This window comes from Lepidochelys olivacea (assembly GCF_965140295.1).
Source record: "Lepidochelys olivacea isolate rLepOli2 genome assembly, chromosome: 1".
In the NCBI taxonomy this organism is placed as follows: Eukaryota; Metazoa; Chordata; order Testudines; family Cheloniidae; genus Lepidochelys; species Lepidochelys olivacea.
The window spans coordinates 201,269,214-201,295,730 of NC_140411.1; the positions used below are offsets into that span (position 1 = coordinate 201,269,214).

General features: G+C 42.0%; 1 protein-coding gene across 1 annotated transcript; it reads left to right on the forward strand.

Annotated features, from left to right (window-relative positions):
- Positions 1–920: 920 nt before the first annotated feature.
- On the forward strand, positions 921–26,328 carry TBX19 (T-box transcription factor 19; the record flags this gene model as incomplete). The annotated part of the gene is made up of 8 exons (XM_084617624.1): positions 921–1,117; positions 8,193–8,457; positions 10,998–11,132; positions 12,001–12,062; positions 13,200–13,261; positions 20,850–20,966; positions 22,758–22,893; positions 24,181–26,328. The coding sequence occupies 8 exons, from the start codon at positions 921–923 to the stop codon at positions 24,410–24,412; spliced, it is 1,206 nt and encodes a 401-aa protein (XP_084473750.1). The 3' UTR covers positions 24,413–26,328.
- Positions 26,329–26,517: the final 189 nt, after the last annotated feature.

Here is a 26,517-nt window from a genome sequence, read left to right on the forward strand (position 1 = left end):
TCTGCCAAACCCTTAACACGCATTATAAAGTGCACCGGACTTTTATCAATGCAGGGGCTGAATGTGTTTCTTACAATGAAATGAATAACTCCAAAAATAAGCCCTTCCAACTTCTCAGAAAAAATCGTAAGCATAAAAGTGCATCAAGGGCTATTGAATTAAACAAGCATAAGGTTCTCTGTCATGTCACTTTTGGGTGACCAGAAATTAATATACTTTCCAAAAAGAGAACTGTACTTTTTAAAAAAAAATCCCATATATCTGAACTGCGGCTTGTCCTTGACTCCTGACGTTTTGAACATGCACTAAATTGTCCTCCAGGCACAAGACCACATGGGCAAAATTTAAGCGCAGAGGGACCTTTTATTGTTGTTGTTTTATTTTAAGAAAAGGGAGCAGGGTGAGCACATTTTGATTTCTGATGGAAAGCTTGCAAGACTAGTATCTCTCCATCCCAATCTTGAATGTTGCTAGCTGACTCTTCCCCCTTTGGCTGGGGTTTGCATCAGCACAAGCACAATTTCCACGCATTCTTTCAGTCTGGAAATGAAACAATTTTCATTAATGGAAACCTGGTTCTCAAGCAGAACAATTAGACCCACTTCAGATTGAATAAAGATAAAAGCCCATTAATTTGGATGGAGAACTCTTCTTCCGAGGCAGCCAATTGTGTAATCAGGCTGCCTCCCACCTGACTTGATGAGTAATTAGGAGATAGTCCTCTTTTTGTATGTGCATGTGTGTCAACCTTAACACACTTGTGTCATTGTCCCATTGGGACTTCCAGGGGGGAAGAACAAGTAGATGGCCAAAGATCAGGGAGAGCAGATTTGTTAGTGTGGCTAATTAATTGGTATGCTTAGGGTTTTTGTTTTTTGGTTTTTTTTTAAAGCCAGCTGAGAAGTTTCTGACAGTACACCATGACTGATTTGGGATGTAAGAAGCCCGGTGACTGCACCGTATCCAGGCTGCTCAATGTCGTGGAGAGTGAGCTCCAAGCTGGCAGAGACAGAGGGGACCCGACTGAGAAACAACTCCAGGTTGTCTTGGAGGAGGCTGCGCTGTGGCAGAGGTTCAGGGAAGTCACTAATGAGATGATTGTGACCAAGAACGGCAGGTGAGTGCTGTACTGTCCCCAGGGTAATTAGCGTATACTACGGTATATGGGGAATATTAGCAACTGCTGTTTACATAGGCTAAAGAAAATTGTAGCCATGGTATAATGTTGTTAGTGCTGTGTGTGCATCCACATATCCTGTGCAGGGAGGGAAAGGCAGTCTCAGAGACAGCCTACAAACTAAGGAGGGGGTTCATGTTCCTTTCTGAATACTGACAAACTATCCCTATGCCCTTTTAGCCCTGATTGTAAGAGACACTGCAAGAAGGTATTTATTGTCTTGGGACTGAACAAAATAGTAAAGAACATTTCCCAGGGGAAGGATAGTTCCACCTCCCCACCCCACTGCAAGGGCTTTACAAATGATTCCCTCTGAACACCACTTATAATGATACTCAGCACTTAGACGGTAGCTTTTCGTCTGTAGGGCTGAAAGTGCTTTACAAAGGCAGAGCAGTGACATTATCCCCATTTTACAGCTGAGGAAAGTGAGTCACCTGCCTGAGATCAAACAAGTCAATAGTAGATTTCAGACTAGAACTCAAGTCTCCCAACCTGTTGACCCAGCCGCACTCTCTCCTGTCTTTGTTGCCCTGATATGCACTCCCGTATAAACAATTTATGCTAGAAATGGGTGCAAGACAAGCCGGTTGGCAGTATATTGGTGTGATACAGATTCAGCAGTGGTGCTCTCCATCGTCTTTGGCAGAGAACTTGGAAACTTGGCTGGAACTTTGGTAAATGATTTATTTACAAGATCTTAGGAAGTCAAAATATTGTCCTTTGCATTGCTCATGATTCTTCTTAGCTGCTGGGCACAGTCAGTGTGTGTGGCACTCTACAAAATGCAAAGGAGGAGACAATGCTAAAGCTGGGGCCTTACTAGTGGAAAAGTCTAGTGCTTTGCTGAGCTGGGAGTGAGGACTGTCCACCCAAGGTACCCCCACTCTAAACTGGGCAGACCATGCCATTAGATGTGTGACACATTGGGGGTGATTAGAGGAAGGTCCAGTCACAAAGCAGGGCTGAGATTTCTGTTTTTAAGAGCACACAGTTCTTCCTTTGCTGGATTGTCACTGGGAGATTTCATAGAAGACCTGCATATTAAGGAAGGATTGGAACAAAGAGGGAGAAAAAGCCAAACGGAAGGGGTGATGTGTGTCAATCTTGCAGAAAGAGATTAAGATCAGCAATTTTCTGATGCAGAACAGGGGACATGGGCTGAACTGTGGTACGAGCTGCTAGCACCTGTCATGGATCATAGCAGATAGAGATCAAAAAAATCTATTAGCTCAGGAAGCCTATCCCCCTGCAAAAACAGCTGATATTCGTGAGTTATCAGATTTTGAACTGATACCACACTAGTATTGGATTCATTCCCAATAGTGACCTGTATGGAGAAACAGACATCTGTTTCTTCTAAGGCCTTGTCTACATTCAGAAGTTGTGCTCTGTTTAAATTCAATTGGTTTTTAAATTAATGTAGTTACAGCAGAGCCAACACCTGTGTGGGCATTTGTTTTGCTGTAAGAATGGCTTATTTCAGTTTGTCTTAAACTGTTTCCTAATCAACTTAAGCCAAACCCAGGCAAGCCTGTTTAAACTCAAATAAAAGGGCTTTGCATTGATTTAACTAAATCGGTTACAAATCACACTCTCAGTTAAACTAATACAACTTCCTTTTGTAGACCAGCCGGGAAACAATCAATGTAGACTATACTGCTTATCCCTACACAGAATAGTATTTTACCAGAGGTAAAGCATACAAGTGAGTATGTGTGGATAATTATTTTTGCCATGGGGAAGAGTGAGGTCGATGGGTCTGTTATGATCAGGTGTTCATTAGGGTGACCAGATGTCCCGATTTTATAGGAACAGTCCCGATTTGGGGTCTTTTTCTTATATAGTCTCCTATTACCCCCCACCCCCTGTCCTGATTTTTCACACTTGCTGTCTGGTCACCCTAGTGTTCATGGTTACTTTTGGGTGGGCTATGGATAGCTTTCCACTGATCAAATTCTCAATATTTTTGCTTTGTTCTAAACTCTGTATTCATTATCAACCTGATCCTGCCCCCTCCCTGCTCCGGAAGTCAATGAGAGTTATCACTAACATCAATGGAAGCAGGACTGGGTCCCTTCTATAATAGAAAATGTAAGTTGCCTTATAAATAAGCTAAAGTACAGTAGTCTATGGTTTATGGTCCTAAGCACAGTTATGTTATTAGAGGGTTTGGGGCTGTTACTATAAGATCATGTAGGCTTTTGTAAAAAGACCTCTTTGCATTTCTAAAAGTGTATTTTAATTAAAACCAGAGTGCAAGCTGGAGAAATATAGATAAGGCCCTGAAGAATCTAAGGAGACAGACAAAGTGAGACCTGGTGGAGCTTTTTTTCTATGACTCATGGCCTTTTACAGGCTGGGGAATCTTAAATAACAAGAAAATACTTGTGAAGGGCTTTTCGGGTGGGAGTGTCAAAAGTGCCTGGCACTGGCCTAACCCTGCTGCCATTGAAGTTTGTTAAAACCCCCATTGACTTCAAAGGGAGGAATGCAGAGCAATTTTTAAAATCCCATCCTAAGAGCTTTATGAACACCCACAAATTAATCCTGACAACACACTATCAAATCAGTAAGTGTTATCGTCTGGGGAAACTGGGGCCCAGTGTGGTGAAGTGACTTGGCCAAGGTCATCTACCAAATCAAAGGTAGCGCTCCGAACAGAACCAGAAAAATGTAAGGCTCCATGGCCTTAAAGTTTAGGACTTAGCAGCACAATTATGACATTATGATTTAGTTGGGATTGGTCCTGCTCTGGGCAGGGGGTTGGACTAGATGACCTCCAGAGGTCCCTTCCAACTCTATGATTCTATGACATGTACAATTTAACAAGGTCTAGTAGATTAGTTTCCAGTAGGCACTGATGTTTCCCCAAATGTGCTTGAATCATAGTGACTTCAAGGGCCCATGGTGAATATCAGAATTAGAGACATTGATACTATAGCTGATATATGTATCCGATACAATGTGATGCTCCATTATAATAATGTAACTGGCATAGCAGTATACAGAGAATCACAGACGGTAGAGGTAGATACATGTGATGTTTTGGGGATCTCACAGCCCAGGAAGGAGTTCTGTCATTGCCTGCTCCATACCCTGGGGTGTATTTATGCTGTGATGCGATGGCTCAGACCCCTGACACCAGTCGCCTGCCCACAAGCTCAAGGTCTCACCCTGGCTTCCACCAGCCTCGTTCTTCCCTGCAGGGTGACATGAACAGTCCTGAGACTCCCCAAATCTCTCCTTCATGAATTCCAGGCACTTGGGCTTCCCCCTCTGGCTCCTCCCGGCAGAAGGCATGAAACCAGCCCTCAGACAGCAATTTATTTTGGCATGCACACTCCACGTGGTTTGGGGTAAAACTAAACAAAAGGTTTATTTAATAGAAAAGCCACAGCTCCAAAGATGAAAGAGGAAGGGAAACAAACATACAAGTTACACAGAAAATAAACAGAAAGATGCAACCTCAGGCTTTCCATTTCCATATTTGATAAAATTCCTTGTCTAATACAAGATTCTTTGTGCCTCTGAACAGTTTCCCAGTGTACACCCTAGCCATAAGGAGCATCCAGTGTTTCATGGACAGCACCTGCCAACCAACTGTCTCTCAGTTTCTGGATGAAAACTTCAGTTTCAATTCTCTTTTTAAAAAGGCTTCCCTGCCCCCGCTCCCCTTTTTTTTCTTTCAGACTAGGGTAATTCATGGTTACTCAGACTGGGGAAATCCCCAGTCATAGGTGCTGGAACTAGGGGTGCTGGGGGTGCAGCAGCACCCCCTGGCTTGAAGTGGTTCCCATCATATCCAGGGTTTACAGTTTGGTTCAATGGCTCTCAGCACCCCCACTGTACAAATTGTTCTTGCACCCCTGTCCCCAGTTGTCTCAAAGTCTTTCCATTAGCTTTAATGGTTCACCTTTGTCCTTTTCTAGGCTGGACAATGGCTGGGTACATGAAGCTGGGTTCATGTACACAGCTGGCTTGGGAGGTAGCCCCTGCCTGCCTGCCTGCTTCTGGGCCCTGTTATGCGGTGATGCTCAAGTTGCATCACAGTTACAATTTGCAGCTTTCTATCTATACACATACATACATTCCTAACCGTGGTGTGTACACACATCTCCTAATAACCATCGAGTTCAGAACATTGCAAGCTTTCATAAAAGACCTTACTCAGTATGTTTTTATAGTACCATATCATTGTCTACACTCAGTTAAATCAACCATTCATTTCTGGGGTTTAATCCATCTGTTCTCTCCTTGGGGCGACTGCACTCTGATTACTGCAAGAAGTGCTGGACATACCAGTTGTTAAACTGATACTCCACTTAATCCTAGTTCTTGATAGTATGAAACACACAGCTGGGCTGTGATGCTGATGCAGTAGACTCACCAGTGTTTTTATTCTGTTGCTATTTATGTTAGAGCTGTTTCAGTATCCTAACCATAACTTAACTCCTGATTTCAAAAGTTTTATCTAAGGTATAGCGCCCACATCACTGTGGTATCCGAGTTTCTCAGAATCGCTAAAGTATTTATCTTCATATCCCCCCTGTGAGGTAGGGAAGTGCTATCATCCTCGTTTTATAGCTGAGGCACAGAGAGACTAAGGGCTGGTCTATGCTGAAAACTTACATTAGCATAGCTATATCTCTCAGGGATGTGAAAAATCCCCATCCCTGAAGGGTGCAGCTATGCTGACCTAACCACTGGTGCAGACAGTGCTCGGTTGACAGAAGAATTCTTCCATCGACCTAGCTACCGCCTACTGGGGAGGTGGATTAACTACAGCAATGGGAGAACCCGTCCCACTGACCCCATAGATCACCCTGTCATACAGCTTTTCCCAAACATAACAAAGAAGCAGAGTTTGCAGCCCCTGTTCTCAACCTCACCTCTTGCTTTCTAAGGTTTTCAGTGGTAGGACATATGGTCTAGCAACCTTTCCTCAAAGTAAACTGGGGGTGGGGGGAAGGAGGTTGTGTGCGTTTCCCAGATTTTCTGTTAATATGGATCAACATGGAGAGTCATTCCCATGGACAGCTATCAGTGTTGATCTGCATTATCCCTACAGAAACTTGAGTTCTCAGCTCCCAACCGTCTACCCCCAGGCTCGCTTCCCCTTCTGATCATTTTCAGAACACCACTCTGCCACCATGGCACTTTTCCATGGACAGGCCAGAGTGCTGCCCTCAAATCCTCTTTTCCCCACCCCTGCGCTCTCCCAATCACCCCTAGCCTTACTCTCCTCCAACATGCTCCCCTCACAGCCCCTCTCCCTACCACAGCCTCCCTGCTTGCCTACCCCTGCAGCTTTTAAAGGTTTCTGTGTATCACTGACATGGCTAACAGTTGGCGCATCTCACAGTTTACAAGCTGAATGAGAGAAGTGTGGGCCTCAAGGGGGAGTGACGATGTAGGTGAGGGGAGTGTGTTAATGAGTGGGGCTGTGGTGAAACAAGGGGGCAATATGTGTTTTGGGGGACCCTGGCCAGAGTAGGCTTATTTACAACATGGATAAAGTGTGTGTGTGTGTGTGTGTGTGTGTGTGTAAGTAAAACTGTATGATGTATACAATGTAAAAAAACCAACAATCTCCACACATAGAACAAGAAAACAAAAATTCCATGATGCAAAGCTATTTGCTAGACATCAGTAGACTGAATTCCCGCTCAAGATGCACATGCAACAAGTGTGCATTTTTGTGCACTAAGGGCCTGATCCAAAGCCCACCAATGTCAATGGGAGTTTTCCATTGACTTCAACGAGCTTTGGATCAGGCCTTAATTGAAATGGTTTTCCTTACTCACTGTGCACATTAATCAACCGTACAAATACGCAGGTGGCTTTAAAGCCTTGCCTTATTCCATTATAACAGGGTTCAAAAAAGAACTAGATATGTTCATGGAGGACAGGTCCATCGATGGCTGTTAGCCAGGATGGGCAGGGATGGTGTCCCTAGCCTCTGTGTGCCAGAAGCTGGGAGTGGGCAACAGGGGATGGATCACTTGATGATTACCTGGTCTGTTTGTTCCCTTTGGGACACCTGGCATTGGTCACTGTGGGAAGGCAGGATGCTGGGCTGGATGGACCTTTGGTCTGACCCAGTATGGTCATTCTTATGTATGTATGTTCTATATGTGCCTTCAAGCGTCGTATATAATTCATAGATTCCAAGGCCAGAAAGACCATTGTGAGTATCTAGTCTGACCTCATGTATAACACAGGCCATAGAACTTCCCCAAAATAATCCCTAGAGCAGATCTTCTATAAAAATATCCAGTCTTGATTTAAAAATTTGTCTGTGAATCCACCACGACCCTTGGTCAATTGTTCCAATGGTTAATTACTCTCACCATTAAAGATGTACACCTTATTTCCAGTCTGAATTTGTCTAGCTTCAACTTCCAGCCATTGGATCATATTATACCTTTCTCTGCTAGATTGAAGAACCCCACCCATGTTAGTGATTTTTCCAAAATGTCTGTGTAGTAAAGGAAGAATTTAAATCTGCCTGTGTTGGTATATCATGTTTATGGCTCCCCATTGGCTGGTGAGGGATAAAGATGGGGATGTGTGAATGATTTCTGAATAGTTTTCTACAAATTAAGATGTTACAATTGTAAGATCTGAATTCTCGCTGTCTTCTAGATCTGTACTACTGTGGTGTAGGGATTTCCATCCACCTCTCCAGTGGAATAAGGTTGATAGCCATAAGAGTCTGACTAGTACAGGACAATATTATCAGTCCTGGTCCCATCAACCAGGGTCATTTTGGGGTGAAATTCCATATTTCAGGTGAAACATGAAAGCATTTTGTGGCTGGTTCTGACTGACCAACAGGAAATGAAAACAAAGTGATGGTAGTCCTTTAACATCATCTCTGTTTCAGCCACCGTGAGGGTAATTTGTTCTTTGAGCAACTCAGGGAGCGTCTTTGCAGAAACATACCAACAAGCCTCTTTTATATCAGGACTAATGTTGCTTTCCCCACTTCTGCCTTCTGTTTCCACTACAGACGGATGTTCCCAGTTTTAAAGATCAGTGTGTCAGGTTTGGATCCCAACGCCATGTACTCCTTCCTGTTGGACTTTGCCCCAACCGACGGCCACCGCTGGAAGTATGTGAATGGTGAATGGGTGCCCGCTGGGAAACCAGAACCATCAAGCCACTGCTGTGTCTACATCCACCCAGACTCTCCCAACTTCGGGGCGCACTGGATGAAAGCCTCTGTTTCCTTCAGCAAAGTGAAACTTACCAACAAGCTCAATGGAAGCGGGCAGGTACAGCACGATGTTTCCCACACACCTCTGGTCTTCCATTGCAAGCACCTACCAATCAAGAAATATCAAGGGTGCATTTATGCAATTAGAGGGGCCCTCTTCACCCACAGATGCCATTTATTCTCTGGAGCCCAAATGTAAACAGGAATAAACAGGTCTTAATTGGCACTTTCAGATTTTAATGGACTTCTTGATGTTAAGAGAGACAGAGAGTGCTGTGGGTTATTTAATCATCGGGGCTTTTCATAGTTTGTCTTGTGTGCTGGGTTTTTTACATAGAACTTTAGAGAAAGGGGAAAAAATGGTTGTGGGTATTAGGTTTTTGTTGTTTTTCCCCATGTTCTTTGGTGTAAGTGGAATGTTGGCAAGAATCAGATACCAGAATAAAAGGCTGCTCCTAAATGAAATAATTACTATGTCTGCTTCTGCCTCATGATAATTATCAATATTCTATTGAGTCAGCTTTGGTTTTTGGGAGGAAACTGCATGTACTAGAAATAAGTGACATTCACTTTGAGCCCCTTAAAAATACAAACAGAAAAATTGGTTTGGACTGTTTTTTTTGAAGATGTATCTGAAAGTAAAATATTGCACACGATCTTTTGTTTGCATATTTGTTTTGTACAAAACTCCTATATTGGATGCTACTTGTCAGCCTAAAGTCAATTTCTTTCAAGTAAATATTTAGGCTTGGAAGGATTTGATTTTTATAAGTAAATGTCGATTTTACCATCTACACACAAGCTGACAAAAAATATTTCCATCAATGATAATCAAAATGTGCAGCTAGGCAAAGTAAGAAAAACACTGCTTGAGAATATATTAGGGTTTGATTTAAGGATACTGATTTTTGTATAGTTTGACGTGATGTTGACAATTTGTGTTTTAATAATTATAAAGCTTTAATTTTTCAAATCTCAACATCTACGGTCATTAAATAATCATCTGACCCACCCACTCATTGTCTGTCATGCCCATAATTTTGTGCAACTGTGAACTTCTATTTATATATATATAGAAAAAAATAGAAAAAATGCTTAAAAATAAACATCAATATTATCTGTCAGAATTATATATAGGTATAAAAAAATCGAATTCTGTCAGACTATAAATATATATAAATATAAGGTTCTTTACTTTAACCTTAGCCCTGAGTAGTATCTCCTTATTGTAGTATTTCTAATTTGTTTGTCGTCATTTCTATTATGCTCATCTAGGCACCTCACAAGCCTTAAAATTTAGCTTCAGAGCACTCTTATGAGGTAGGGAATTGTTTATCCTCATTTTATGGATGGGGAAACAGAGGCATTGACAGGTGACATGCTTTGCCCAAGGTCATACAGGGTGTCAGTAGCGGAGCTAAGAACAGAATCCAATGGCTGCCACATTCTGGTTCTGCATCTTAACTATAAGACCATCCTTCCTTCCTAATCCCCAGAAGGGAGGATATTTTTGAAGGGTGGGAAAAAATTATGGACAAATTTGTGTGTTTAGGCAAGTCATATCCCCTGTCTGGGGCTCTGCTTCCCCTTCTTTGTTCTTAATCAAAATGCGACCCTTGGAGGAAGGTATTTTATAATAAGAACAAATAATTGTATTGTTCACTGAGCACCCCTTGTGTGTTCAGCACTTTGTAAAACACAGAAAAAGATCATGGTCCCAGTGCTTTTTAGACCATAAGCACCTCCGGGTGGGGATTGTCTCTTATCTGTTTGTACAGCTTCCAGCACAGTGGGGCCTCCATTCTGACTGGGGTCTTCTTTGGGCACTATCAAAATATAAATATTTACTGCTGCATCAGAAGCATCTAATGTAATTCAGCTGGAGTCTGTCCCTGTCCATCCTCGAACGGAGGGAGGAAAGAAGAAATCCTTCTCTCTCTCTCTTTCAGCAGCCAGGAATTGGGGAGGGGATAAAGGGTAGTGTGGAATCACAGAGAGAATGACCCTGGAGAGCTCTGCTGACATTGGGGTTGCACTGTGATGTTGGTAAGTGATGTCCCCTCAATATGGGACTGACAACAAGTATCAATGACACGATGCAAATACCACAAGGCAAAGTCAGGTCATCACTCATAATTCCTTTGTGGCTCTGTTTGGTGACAAATGTAGCTCTTCAGCTATTTCAGGCTGGGCATCACTGATGTAGCTGTGACACTCCATAAGAACGGCCATACTGGGTCAGACCAAAGGTCCATCTAGCCCAGTATCCTGTCTTCTGACAGTGGCCAATGACAGGTGCCCCAGAGGGAATGAACAGAACAAGGCAATTATCAAGTGAGCCATCCCCTATCATCTAGTCCCAGCTTCTGGCACACAGAGGCTAGGGACACCATCCCTGCCCATACTGTCTAATAGCCATTGATGGACCTATCCTCCATGAATATTTTTCTAGTTCTTTTTTGAACCCTGTTATGGTCTTGCAACTCTGGCAAGGAGTTCCACAGGTTGACTGTGCGTTGTGTGAAGAAATAATTCCTTTGGTTTGTTTTAAACTTGCTGCCTATTAATTCTGTCTATCTTCCTTCTTGTTTTCTGCAGATAATGCTGAATTCCTTGCATAAATACGAGCCTCAGGTTCACATCGTTCGCGTGGGAGGCCAACATAGGATGGTAATGAACTGCTCCTTTCCGGAGACTCAGTTCATAGCTGTCACTGCTTATCAAAATGAAGAGGTAGGTGGATAATAATGCCACACAATTTGGTCATCGCTGATGAGGAAATATTAAAAGCCTAAGACCTGCCAGATCAGCACACACCGATGGTGAACATAATCCAGTATCCTGTCTCCCTGTTGGTCCAGAGCAGATTGAGGGCCCATCTAATTGAGTACTCTGTCTCCTTGCTGGAACAAAACACACCCTTGGTTCACCTTGTCTAGAATCTGACTGCAGTACGAGTACAGATGAGTGGTCAGGCTAGTCTGGTATTCTGCCTCCTGCCATACTGGATTGGTCTATCTGTACCAGTAGCCCATCCCCTTACCAAGCTGGAACAGACTGACTTTCTGTCTTGTCCAGCATCTGTCTCTAATACTGGCAAGTGCTGGATATTTCTGTGGAAAATATAACTCCTCCACTCCTCCTGTAATGCACCCAGACTATTGTACTAGACCCTGGGGAAATTTCTTCCTGACCTCAAACTGTAATCAGGCAGTGCCCTGAAGCATGGGGGTTGGTGGCCCTTGTCCCTTTTTTCCTAGTTAATGTCACTACAGCTATTATTCATATTTGTATGCAATTCAGCAGCTTTGGGAGAAGTATTCACAATAATACAGAATTTGCCATACTGAATAAGACCATTGGTCCATCAGTTCTAGTTTCCTGCCTTTGGCAGTGACCAATGTCTGTATGCTTCGGAGGAGAGCAATGCTCCCACACAATGCACCTGGCTGACATATAGCCACATGGTAAATACAATGCCTGTCTTTTGTTTCACTAACTGAGGCAGAACTGAGTACATTCAGTTTATGCTGGACAATGCTATGTCAAGTCTCTGTTAAAATTACCTTCACTAACATGTCTTTTTTTTTGTAAACCCAAGATAACAGCTCTCAAAATCAAGTATAATCCCTTTGCCAAAGCCTTCCTGGATGCAAAGGAAAGGTGAGTTTGACTTTTGCTCAGCTTGATGACTTTTGCTGCTGTTACAGTTAAAATTGTAACAATACTATGAGAAAGATAAGGGGCAAATCCTGACCCCCCTTTCCACTGCTATAAATCCAGAGTAATGCCATTGAGGTCAGTGGTGTTAATGTCAGATTTACGTCACGGTATTTGTCATCACGCTTTGGTCCTACATGGGTGAGTGCACTGCTGATACAAAATGCTGAAATATCATTTATTTGTCACATTTTATAATAAGACTATTATAATTACATTACGGTTATCTTTGGTTTTGCTTTTCAGTATATAATTACTACTAATTCGTATAAATAGAAATTTAACAGGTTGACTGTTTGTACTTCTTATTAACCCTTCAGTGTTGCATTTCATACACATAGTGTTAGATTTTAGGTATGTTAGCTCCATTGTATTTATACTTTAATTGTTCTCATATATTCTCATTTCATGTAACTATCCAGTTATATGAATAAGTAGTAACCACAGAGATCAACATAACCACAGTGAAATTGCAATGTAACTGCACTGTAATTACCATACCTTTAAGGTAAAGTGTGATCCATTTAATTAAAATAGTCTCCATAGGAGATCACTGTATTTAAGAAGTTAGAGAGACATGCGCTGTCCGAAAATAAGTGTATTTATTTGTCACCTTTAAATGGTTTGTATGTGCCACCCAAGCTAACAAAATATGGCTTTGTCCCCCTCTGGTGGCTGGACCATGTATAGAGGTTTGAGTCTACTACTGCCTTGAAGTCAATGGCCTTGGTCCTTTCACTCAAGCAAAAAGGGCTCATGTACTTAGATCCAGAGCGCTAGGGTTCAATCTCTGAAGATGACAGAGTCAGGGACATTGTTGCACATGGAATGAGGCAAGGGCTCCTGCCTCCTTGACTGCACGTCTTTCATAGTACAGAGCTTTCTACAGTTCTCTAGCGATCAGTTGAAGATGGTGGAATTTCTTTTTTATCTTCATTTTCCTTTCTGTCTTTTCAGTTGATGAAACCTAAAATTGAACAATTTTCAGTTTTCATTTTTTTTTTCCAATTTCCATTTCCCTAACCCTTTTGCCTTCTTTGAATTCAGCACAATGTAACCACTCATTATTTTCTCTTTCAGAAACCATTCCAAGGATACTCCCGAAAATGTTTCGGAAGGTCAACATATGACATATTCTCACCGTAAGGTTTCCCAACATAATTTTACTCATGGGAACTTGAAGTATTATGTAATATATAATAATAGACCTATGTGTAGTGCTGGGGAGGAACTGGTGGTCGTGGTACATGTAGGTACCAATGACACAGGGAAGGATAGGAGAGAGGTCCTGGAGGCCAAATTTAGGCTGCTAGGAAGGAGACTGAAATCCAGGACCTCTATGGTGGCATTCTCTGAAATGCTTCCAGTTCCACGCACAGGGGCCAGGTAGGGAGGCAGAACTGCAGGGTCTCAATGCGTGGGTGAGAAGATGGTGTAGGGAGATGGGGTTTAGATTCATTAGGAACTGGGGAAACTTTTGGGATGGGGGAGCCTATACAGGAAGGATGGGCTCCACCTAAACCAAAGTGTATCCAGACTGCTGGCACTTAACATTAGAAAGGTTGCAGAGCAGTGAGTGTTTTAACTAAGATATGGGGGAAAGCTGATTGCTGCAGAGGAGCATGTGCAGTATCGTCCTTAGGATTTATGGGGCCCTATACAATATTATTAAACTGGTGCCCCTATGCCTGACAGCAGCCCAGGCTCACGTGTGTATTTTACACAAAGAAAAGGAGTACCTGTGGCACCTTAGACACTAACAAATTAAGGTGCCGCAAGTACTCCTTTTCTTTTTGTAAAATACAGACTAACATGGCTGCTACTCTGAAACGTGTGTATTTTAGATAAGGGTGATCTTTTGAAGGATTTATTTAAAAAACTATGTCTGAAGAGCCAAGCATTTAAGGCTAAAGATGAATACTCAGATTGTGCATCTAAAAATCTATGCAAGGATTTTTTAGAGATGTGATTTTATAATCTTCAGCAACATACTAATGAAATATTTTTAAAAGCAAATTTTAAACTAAGGTCCTGTAGGCTAACATGTTCTGAGTAAATATTACAGTAATGCAAACCTGTTTTTGTTAGTAAATTCAGAAACTGACCATATATACCTCTGGGTTAGCAAATGCCTGTTAAATGGCTTCATTACCACTTGAATGGCTCTTTAACAGTTTCAATGTTGTGCTAAAAGAAAAGGAGTACTTGTGGCACCTTAGAGACTAACCAATTTATTAGAGCATAAGCTTTCGTGAGCTACAGCTCGCATCTGATGAAGTGAGCTGTAGCTCACGAAAGCTTATGCTCTAATAAATTGGTTAGTCTCTAAGGTGCCACAAGTACTCCTTTTCTTTTTGCGAATACAGACTAACACGGCTGTTACTCTGAATGTTGTGCTAATAGGTCTGGCAGACTGGAAGGCTTTTTCACTTTTAAGTACTAGATCCCCTCTGGAGGCACTGTATGTGAAAGAAAATGTAGAATCAAATGAAGTAAAAATCTTAAATGAATCCACATGTTCCATAGAATCTCTATGGATAGTACTTCCATGCTCTAATAAGAATATAACAGTAGGGATCTATTATCGACCACCTGACCAGGACAGTGATTGTGACTGTGAAATGCTAAGGGAGATTAGAGAGGTTATCAAAATAAAGAACTCAATAATAGTGACAGGTTTCAGAGTAACAGCCGTGTTAGTCTGTATTCGCAAAAAGAAAAGGAGTACTTGTGGCACCTTAGAGACTAACCAATTTATTTGAGCATAAGCTTTCGTGAGCTACAGCTCACTTCATCGGATGCGAGCTGTAGCTCATGAAAGCTTATGCTCAAATAAATTGGTTAGTCTCTAAGGTGCCACAAGTACTCAATAATAGTGGGGGATTTCAATTATCCCCATACTGAATCATAGAATATCAGGGTTGGAAGGGACCTCAGGAAGTCATCTAGTCCAACCCCCTGCTCAAAGCAGGACCAATCCCCAACTAAATCATCCCAGCCAGGGCTTTGTCAAGCCTGATCTTAAAAACCTCAAAGGAAGGAGATTCCACCACCTCCCTAGGTAACACATTCCAGTGCTTCACCACCCTCCTAGTGAAAAAGTTTTTCCTAATATCCAACCTAAACCTCCCCCACTGCAACTTGAGACCATTACTCTTCGTTCTGTCATCTGCCACCACTGAGAACAGGCTAGGTCCATCCTCTTTGGAACCCCCTTTCAGGTAGTTGAAAGCAGTTATCAAATCCCCCCTCATTCTTCTCTTCCGCAGACTAAACAATCCCAGTTCCCTCAGCCTCTCCTCATAAGTCATGTGTTCCAGTCCCCTAATAATTTTTGTTGCCCTCTGCTGAACGCTTTCCAATTTTTTCACATCCTTCTTGTTGTGGGTACATGTCACCTCAGGATGAAATGCAGAGACAAAATTTCTCGATACTTTAAATGACTGCTTATTGGAGCAGTTGGTACAGGAACCCACAAGGGAGAGACAATTCTTGATTTAGTCCTGAGTGGAGCACAGGATCTGGTCCAAGAGGTAACTATAACAGGACCGCTGGGCAATAGTGACCATAATATAATAACATTTAGCATTCCTGTGGTGGGAAGAACACCTCAGCAGCCCAACAATGTGGCATTTAATTTCAGAAAGGGAAACTATGCAAAAATGAGGAGGTTAGTTAAACAGAAATGAAAAGGTACAGTGACTAGAGTGAAATCCCTGCAAGCTGCATGGACACTTTTCAAAGACACTATAATAGAGGCCCAACTTAAATGTATACCCCAAATTAATAAACACAATAAAAGAACTAAAAAAGAGCCACCGTGGCTTAACAAGCATGTAAAAGAAGCAGTGAGAGATAAAAAGGCATCTTTTAAAAAGTGGAAGTCAAATCCTAGTGAGGTGAATAGAAAGGACCATAAACACTGCCAAATTAAGTGTAAAAATGTAATAAGAAAAGCCAAAAAGGAGTTTGAAGAACAGCTAGCCAAAAACTCAAAAGGTAATAACAAAACGTTTTTTAAGTACATCAGAAGCAGGAAGCCTGCTAAACAACCAGTGGGACCCCTGGACGATCGAGATACAAAAAGAACACTTAAAGACGACAAAGTCATTGTGAAGAAACTAAATGAATTCTTTGCTTCAGTCTTCATGGCTGAGGATGTTAGGGAGATTCCCAAACCTGAGCCATCCTTTATAGGTGACAAATCTGAGGAATTGTCACAGATTGAAGTGTCATTAGAGGAGGTTTTGGAATTAATTGATAAACTTAACCGTAACAAGTCACCGGGACCAGATGGTATTCACCCAAGAGTTCTGAAAGAATTCAAATGTGAAATTGCGGAACTATTAACTATAGTTTGTAACCTGTCCTTTAAATCAGCTTCTGTACCCAGTCACTGAAAGATAGCTAACATAATGCCAGTATCTAAAAAGGGCTCTAGAGGTGATCCTGGCAATTACAGACTGGTAAGTCTAACGTCAGTACTGGGCAAATTAGTTGAAGCAATAGTAAAGAATAAAATTGTCAGACACATAGAAGTACATAAATGGTTGGGCAAAAGTTAACATGGTTTCTGTAAAGGGAAATCATGTCTTACTACTCTATTAGAGTTCTTTGAAGGGGTCAACAAACATGTGGACAATGGGGATCCAGTGGACATAGTGTACTTAGATTTCCAGAAAGTCTTTGACAAGGTCCCTCACCAAAGGCTTTTGTGTAAATTAAGTTGTCATGGGATAAGAGGGAAGATCCTTTCATGGATTGTGAACTGGTTAAAAGACAGGGAACAAAGGGTAGGAATAAATGATACATTTTCAGAATGGAGAGGGGTAACTAGTGGTGTTCCCCAAGGGTCTGTCCTAGGACCAATCCTATTCAACTTATTCATAAAGGGGTAAACAGTGAGGTGGCAAAGTTTGCAGATGATACTAAACTGCTCAAGATAGTTAAGACCAAAGAAGTCTGTGAAGAACTTCAAAAAGATCTCACAAAACTAAGTAATTGGGCAACAAAATGGCAAATGAAATGTAATGTGCATAAATGTAAAGTAATGCACATTGGAAAAAATAACCCCAACTATACATACAATATGATGGGGGCTAATTTAGCTACAACTAATCAGGAAAGAGATCTTGGAGTCATCGTGGATAGTTCTCTGAAGACGTCCACACAGTGTGCAGCAGCAGTCAAAAAAGCAAACAGGATGTTATGAATCATTAAAAAAGGGATAGAGAATAAGACAGAGAATATCTTATTGCCCTTATATAAATCCATGGTATGCCCACATCTTGAATACTGCGTACAGGTGTGGTCTCCTCATCTCAAAAAAGATATACTGGCATTAGGAAAGGTTCAGAGAAGGGCAACTAAAATGATTAGGGGTTTGGAACGGGTCCCATATGAGGAGAGATTAAAGAGACTAGGACTTTTCAGATTGCAAAAGAGGAGACTAAGGGGAGATATGATAGAGGTATATATGTAATCATGAGTGGAGTGGAGAGAGTGAATAAGGAAAAGTTATTTACTTGTTCCCATAATATAAGAACTAGGGGCCACCAAATGAAATTAATGGGCAGCAGGTTTAAAACAAATAAAAGGAAGTTCTTCTTCAGACAGTGCACAGTCAACCTGTGGAACTCCTTGCCTGAGGAGGTTGTGAAGGCTAGGACTATAACAGGGTTTAAAAGAGAACTAGATAAATTCATGGAGAACTAGATAAATCCATTAGCCAGGATAGATAAGGAATGGTGTCCTTAGCCTCTGTTTGTCCGAGGGTGGAGATGGATGGCAGGAGAGAGATCACTTGACCCATTACCTGTTAGGTTCACTCCCTCTGGGGCACCTGGCATTGGATACTGTCGGCAGACCTTTGGTCTGACCCAGTATGGCCATTCTTATGTTCTTATTATGGACATAGGATGTGCTAGACTAGATGGTCACTAGTCTTATCCAATCTAGAATCCTGTCACTGATGGAAGTCAGTACTATAAATACTTCAGAGGAAGGTTCAAGAAACCCTGTAGTAGGCAGTTATGGGATAATCTACCCACAAGGAAATTTTCTTTATAATCCCCAGTATTTAGAGGTTTGCTTGAGCCTGGCAATTTGAGACTTATAACCTTTCCAAAGCTGTGTTCTTTTTTTTGTTTGTTTAGTAGTATAACTCTGGAAACTCTTGTTATCCCTACAAATGTCCCATCATTATCGCTGGGTGAATGATTCATAAAATATAGGAGGGGTGGTGGTTCTTATTTTATTGAAATTTGGCTTTTCTTCCATTCATAAGCTCTGTTATTGGTGAAAAATGTTTTCTTTCCAGATTTTTCACTGAAACATTTTTACTGACATTTTTTGCGTCTTGCCCATTCCACAAACTATTTTGATTTCATTTCCCATTATTATTTCTAATTGCCACCATGTACTTTATATAATCAGTCACACTGGCAATTCTGTTCCCATCTCTAAATGAACTTTGGATTGCCCATCTTGCTTGTTTTGTTCACTAATGAAATTGTTTGTACAAATGTCCATGAACAGACTGCATTATGAGGTCCCATCCATAGCTAACAACAAGAAGATATTTAATTTGTTCAGTAGTTCACAAAAAAGTCACAGCTATCTGCTCAGTATTAATAGTGGGTGTTTTGTGCATCATGGCCCTCCAGTGTCTGAAGGCCTACAGAATAAAACTCTTCTACTTCAGTTTGGTTGAAGAAGAGCCTCTTTATTTCCAGTAGTAGGTCCATCTGTTTGCGTGCCAGAAGGCCCCGGGTTCACGGTCTTCCCTACCATACATATGGGTAGCTGGCAACTATGGTATCTGTATGTACAGCACACAGTGAGTGTTACAGAATATGTAACCCATTGATGTGCAGCATATGGAATTGCTTGAGAGGCAGTGAGCTCAGCATTGTGGATAGGCGTAAAGGCGTCAAGTTACATCATTCTTTAGAGAAATGCCAAATTGAGGTGCAGTTTGGGTGGATTCCAAAAGGAGGCAAATCCAGCTCTCCTCAGACCAAGGAACAGATGAGTCTTCTGTGTGACTTTTGAGGGAAGTGAAAGTTGGAGTGAGGGATCAGGAAGCGATCCTAGAAGACAACTCTATTCAATATAGGTTTCAGAGTAGCAGCCGTGTTAGTCTGTATTCGCAAAAAGAAAAGGAGTACTTGTGGCACCTTAGAGGCTAACCAATTTATTTGAGCATAAGCTTTCGTAAACTACAGCTCACTTCATCGGATGCATACTGTGGAAAATACAGTGAGGAGATTTATATACACACACAACATGAAAAAATGGGTGTTTATCATGCACACTGTAAGGAGAGTGATCACTTAAGATGAGCTATTACCAGCAGGCGGGGGGGAAACATTTTGTAGTGATAATCAAGGTGGGCCATTTCCAGCAGTTGACAAGAACATCTGAGGAATGGTGGGGGTGGGGGAATAAACAAGGGGAAATAGTTTTACTTTGTGTAATGACTCAACCACTCCAAGTCTAATTTAATTCAAGCCTAATTTAATTGTATCCAATTTGCAAATTAATTCCAATTCAGCAGTCTCTCATTGGAGTCTGTTTTTGAAGTTTTTTTGTTGAAGAATAGCCACTTTTAGGTCAGAAATCGAGTGACCAGAGAGATTGAAATGTTCTCCGACTGGTTTATGAATGTTAAAATTCTTGACATCTGATTTGTGTCCATTTATTCTTTTTACGTAGAGACTGTCCAGAAAGGTGCCACAAGTACTCCTTTTCTATTAATATAGATATTGATTTGTCTGACTAAAACTAAATTGCCTGTTAATTATAATTACATGAATGGTGTCATTTAAAAAAAAAGACAAATGAAACCCATCTCCTGATGTTTACCATGGCCCTGAGGATTAAATTTGACTTGTAGGCTGTATGAATTTTGCTCATAACACATAATGTACAACTAACATAAGGTACATGCTTCTGCTTGGGCTATTTGAACTCCAGGGTATGAAAAATTCTCTGAATTAGCAAGTGTCCCTCTAAAATCTGAGTGGACAATCAATACATGGAAGTGCCAGGTTAATAGCCAAGATCTCTTGCTTTGTAATCTTGGCAGACTTTGCATGGGGTTGGTACCTTGCTATCATCTTTTAAATAAGAGGGCAAACTGAGGTCCTGACCATTTATGCTCATTAAAGATCCCCTAGTACTTTTCGTAAGAGTAAGGGTATCAACTCTGTGTGCAGGCCAAATTACACCTGTAGGTAACTAACTTTGTTTTCCTAAATCTGCCCCCCTTTCATTTGAATTCTGTAGTATTCTTCACATTCTGCCTTAACTGTTGTGTCATATTGCTCTTTGTTGATGAGAAGCTGCCATGTTCCACCCTAGGTTGCATTTCACTGGGGGAGTGAACGGCTTCCTTTCTAAAATTTGTAAAGTGCTGGGGATCATTTGGGATGAAGATGCTATCTAAGTATTAGCAATATTGTTATCTGGTGTCTAAATGTCTTTTTTGTGGCTTGGGACTCATTCTTTGGTACAAAACAAACGCCAGACAACAAGCAGGTTTCCTACTGTTTGGAATTCTTGTAATCTGGCAGGGTACATTTCTGGGAAGTCTGGTTACTCTCCTTATTCAAATTTTATTAATTTTGCTTCCTGTTTCTTCCTTTCCCCTCGCAGTAGGTGGCTGGTTGATTTCCAATCCAGATGCAGTGTGTGCAGCAGGGAGCTCTAATTATCAGTATGGAGGAGCTTTGTCTCTGCCTGCCCCACATTCCAACCATGGCTGTGAGCATTATGCAGCCCTTCGAGGGCATCGGGCTGCACCATATCCTGCTTCATACATGCAGAGAAATCACTCCCCAACAGGTAAGACTGCAATGTCTCCTCACACACAGCCTGCACAGTTCTTCCTTACATTAAAAGAAACAGCAAAGCAAGAAAAAACAAGTCAGTGGAGAGAGCACAGTGTGTGTCTCTTCTGTAACAGTCTGCACTGAACTCTGAGAACAAAATAGTTCCTGAACTCCACACACAAGGAGAGTATTCAGAAATTTAAAGGTGCAGTTCACAGAAAACAAAAGTATAAAAGTTAGAGGTAGATATGTCACAAAGGCTAAGTAGGTGAAGATAGATGAGAATGAGAGAAGGAGAGCAATTGTGTTTAAATGACTTCTTATTAATTATATCAAAACTCCCAGAACCATTTCAGACCTTCCTTTTATTCCAAGTAATGAAACAGTGTCCCTCCAGAGTCAAAAGCAGCCCTTAAGGGAATGTTAAGAGCTGATTTGGGAACAGGTTTTTGTATTGTCAATATGTCTTTAGAGCCCCCTCTGCCTGAAAATTCTTTGAGGTGCTCTACTGTGTCCTATTCAGTCCTTCATCTTCCTGTTGTGACTGCCAATTAATACCAATCATGGTGGCAGTTTCTCTGATATGGATACATGTTCACAAAGAACAGGACTGAGAGCATCAGTTTGTTTCATGTAGATCATTGAACAATCAGCAACTGGTGGTAACTTTGCTCATTATCGGCTTAGGCTGCATTTGAACTGACAACGCTAGAGATGAAAGGTTCTACATTCCATTTAGAGCAGGTCAGAACTCAGAATTTCTGTTGCATGGGAAATGCTGATGTTTCCAAATTTGGTTTCATTCTGAATCAGAATGAAAAACAAAATTAAATCAAAAGTTCCTACAAAACAAAATTTTTGATTTTTGTTTTGGGTCAGCCAAAATGTTCATTTTTTCATAAAATTAAAATTTCATTCAGATTTTGACTTTTTAAAAATTTTAATATTAGTCATAAGTAGAGCTGGTTGGAAATTTTCCATTGAAACTTGGCTTTGTTGGAAAATGCCAATTGTCTGGACCAAAATGTTTCACCAAATCTCTTGCAGATTGCCAAAACACAAGCAAGTTTTCATTGGAAATCAGCTGGTGTTCTGTTGTCCACAGCTCCGTGCCTGGGAGCCCGCCAGCCCTGCTGTGCTGGCTGGAGCTGGGTCTCTTGGGCTGGCAGGGTCTCTGCTCCACAGCTCTGGGGCAGACCCACCAGGCAGACTGCCCAGAGCCAGGATCCTTGGAGCTTTCAGGGTGCATAGCCCCACAGTAGCCCCACCAAGTTTCCCAGCACTGGTCCTGTTATGAGCCTGGAAGCCCTGGGACATCCAGCTATTCACTCAGCTCTATTTATCATATAACAATACATTTCTAAGCAAAAAATCATTTTGAAATGAAAATTTGAGCCATTCTATTGCGATTAGGTCGGCATGGAACACGTCAACCTTTTCAAAATGCTCACCATTTTTTTTCCAAACAAAATTTAGTCAAAATCGACATGTTCCCATGGAAAGTTTAGATATCAACAATATGGCATTTTCCAATGGAAAAATGTTCCATTCAAAATCATTCAGCCAGCTCTGGTCCTGTTACCATTGCTCTGCCATCCAGACGAGTGTTGTGATTCACTTTTTGAGTGAGGGAAACATGAGTAAAGTAAGTTTGTTCTTCCCTGTGTGCTTGTCGTCTCAGGCCTATGGGGAGGAGCCTTTATTAGCCAATTAGATTCTCTCTCAGTCCTGCCTGTTTTCTACATTCCTTCAGTGCCTTGCAATAACTTGGTATAGTCACCAAACTTTTGTGTTTCCTCTAAAGGGAATCTGATTGAGAGCTCCAGCAATAATGTGCAGATGTTTCCAGGACACGATAGCTGGACTTCCTTACCATCCACTCCACATGCCAACTTGCTTTCAGTACCACATGCCAAGGGAACTGCCACTACTGGTCCTAGGTAAGGTTACAGTGGAACCATAGATATTAGAGATGGGACAAGCCCAGCAATTTCTCCTTCACTATGATTAGGCAGCATGGCTTGGAAGCATGAACAAGGGTTTAGAACTCAAGACTTCCCAACCAAGCCTAGCTCTGCCACCGCCGCATTGCATGGCCTTACCCAAATAACTTTACCTCAGTTTCCCAATCTGTAAAATGAGGACAATAATGTTTACCAGCAGGGTTTTGTGAGGCTTAAAGAGTTAATCTTTGTGCTGTTCTTTGAAAATGTAGAGCACTAAATAAATGGTAATTAGTATTATCTCCACCCTTTATCTAGTGCACAGTTGGTCCCGTCAGTCTTTTTTTTAACCTTTAAAAGAGAATACTTAGTCAAGGGAAGGAGAGGAGTGAGTGTGAGCCAGTACTTAGTGTAGGAATGGGAGTCAGGACTTCTGGGTTCTCCTTCCAACAATAGGAAGGCATTTGGTCCAATGGCTATATAAATGGGACTGGACGATAGGACTCTTGAGTTCTATGCATGGCTTTAGTGATTGACCCGAAGAAAATCATGCCTGCATTTTATAAATATTCACTAATTGTGGGTTCCTTATTTTCTGGGTGCCCAACCTGAAAATCCTGGCTTGATTTTCAGAAGTGCTGAGCACCTTCAACTCCAGCTGAAATCAATGGGAGCTGCATGTGTTCAGCAGCTCTGAAAGGCAATGTCTTCTTTCAACACACACAAACTCAGGCATCCAAAATTAGTTGACACTGAAATATTTTGGATTTAATCTCTCTGTGTAAAATGAGAACAATAATACTTGCTTCTCTGGGGCACTGTGAAGTCCAGTTCATAAGATGTTACAAAGATATCAAGTACTGTTAACAGAGAAGTTGAAACGTTCTAGAAGTTTGGATGAAGATTTTAATTTTAAAATTCTGAAAGTCACTGGAGAAAACATTAAAAAAAAAATCCTCTCCTTTGTTGATCAGCTGCCAAGCTGGTGGAACTTTTTTCAAAATTTAGAACTATAAATCTTTTCAAATTTCAAAATTAGCTTCACATTTCCTCCCCTTTCCCCCCTTCCCCCAAACCAGCCCTAGTTCTTATTGGGTTTTCACATAGGAGTTGCCAGTTGAGACCAATGGTCTGCTGAGTCTGGTATGCTATCACAGTAGCAAATACTGGGTAATGCACTTTACTTTGCCATGTTGTGCTATGGGGACGGGGGTGGGGTGGGATGTTAATCTACTTTGAAATACCTCTTTAAGTTCTATTATGGTTTACCCTGCTTTGTTCTAGCCACTATCCCTGTCTGTGGACAGTCAGCAACAGTGCCCTTAATGTTGCCAACCCGGGCAGTGATGTGAACAGCAGCGCTCCAGGCACGTTCCTGCGAGGTAACATCCCTTTGCCCACCACATCTGCCTCGATGCCTCTGCAGGGAGCAGCCATCAGCAACATGGAAACACCAGGGGAACCCACTCTTGCCAGACTAGCTGATTCTGCCTGGACATCTTTGCATTCGTTTTAATGGGTGGGAAGCTCTCTAGGAATGTTCAGCAGAATCAGAGCAAGATTGACAGGACAAAAACACCTCCTACAATCACAGTTCAGGGCAGGGAGGGGACATGCACACAAGGAACCTATTTCAGCAATGCACCAGATTCCAGGATAAATCTTGCACCTCTCCATTTCCAAATGAGCAATGAAAGATTGAGTCAAGAGGCCTAGTGCAAAGGAGGGGGAAGAGTTAGAGGGGAGCTGGTTTCTTCTTGTATCATTCAGCGCTAGAGCAGACTATGACTGATCCAAGTCTTTAGAGTAAGCTTTGCTTCCATGTCAAAGCAAAAGGGCCAGAGATTCAGGTCCCAATGGAACAGAAGTGGCAGCTGGGTATTTTAATGGGATTTCAAAGGAATGTTTATTGTAACTTAGGCCAGTCGCAGTTAGATTGCTGGCAGGGACCTCATAACAACAACAACCAGAAACCATGACATCCTCATACAATCCCTGAGCAGCATTTTAAAGTGGAAATGCTGCCTGGAAATGCCATAGTGTTCTTTAATACTTGTTTTATGAAGTTCTTAAAATTCTTGAAGCTAATGTGGAGGAAATTGCCTTCTGTCTCCCTAAGACACTCCCCTCTAGTTTCACCTGCATAGAGTGGTATTCTTCCCTTCCTCTCCTACAGCTATTGTGTAGTCTTTGTGTGTTATAAGAAAACCTAGCAAGAAGTTATGCTAACTGCAGTTTTATTTCACGGATATGGAAGTGGGGACAGAATGCAGTGAACTCCCGCATAGGTGTGTTAGCTCTACAGGACTGAGAGGAGAAAAAAATGGTTCAGAGTGATTATGTACATATAGGCCCAGGCCCACAAAAGGTACTTAGGCACCTAAGTCCCAGGGCTGGCTTCACTGTGATCCACAAAATACTGTAGGAGCCTAAACTTACTCAGCTCTTAAATTGCTGCCTCTGGGCACGCACATGGCTGCCTCCTTATCTCCCATCTAAGTCCCTGCAAGGTGGAAGGGTCCCAGTCGAGCATCTATACCACAATTAAACATACCATTAGCCTGAGCCCTGCGATCCGGAATCAGCTGGCATCATGGGACTGAGGTGCCATTTTCTAAAAGATGTAATATTTGGTGGAAGATAAGACATGAGCCAAGCAGGGGTAGCCCTCTTTTACTTGGGAGATCTGTACAGTTTGTGTAAGGACATCCGTTTCCCACACAATGGACAGAATGGATTTCCCCAGTCATATCAGCTGGGTTAAATGAGCCAGCAGGCGAGGTGTGTTGTTCCTTAGGGAAATGTGCGACTGCGGAGAGGATTTTGAAGTGGCACTTGCTCTTAAAGGCAACTCAAGAGAAGAGTGTGAACAACTACAATTGGTCAGGACCTCTGTTCTACATCTTGTCAAGTGTTGCTGATGTCACCGTGTGTGTGTGTGTTCTGCAGACATAATCTTCTGCCGAGGTACAATGGGATGGGTGCCCAGATTTTCCCAGAATGCACTCATCAAACATAGACAGGCATGGCAGCATGAAAAGCATGGATATGGAGCCATGACTGACACATGGCTCTGTTGTGGGAACAGCTGTGTGGTGGCACGGTTCAGCCACGCTTGTTGTAACTGGCTTAGATGAGCATGTCAGGACCTGGTTCCAGAAGCATGGTTATGTGGCATATTGAGGACTGTGCTGAAATTGCAAACTATCACTTTAAGAGCAGGAGGGTTTCCTGGTCCTGCATCCAGCCTCAGGAGCTCTGTAGGGAGGCATGTGACCAGCAATCAGTCTGTAGCCAGCCAGCCTAGAATAAGCTGGAGTGAGTTGTGCCTCTCTGTCTTAGGGAGCAGCCTGCTTTGTGTCTCTGCTCTGGTTTTGGTTCTTGTGTGTTATCGTTCTGAATTCTAAGAAATAAAGTAGTGTTACACTGCAACTTCCAGCAAGAACATTTTTTGTTTTTATCCAACTTCTCTGTGTGTATGCTGTGAACATAACAGGTTACACTTGTATTGTAGCCGGGGCTACAGAGGGAAGGGCGCAGCTAATAAAGCATCTTTGTTTAGCTGCACAGTGCCCTCCACACCGTCTGACCAAGATGGAAAAGCACCAGCTATTGAGTGGC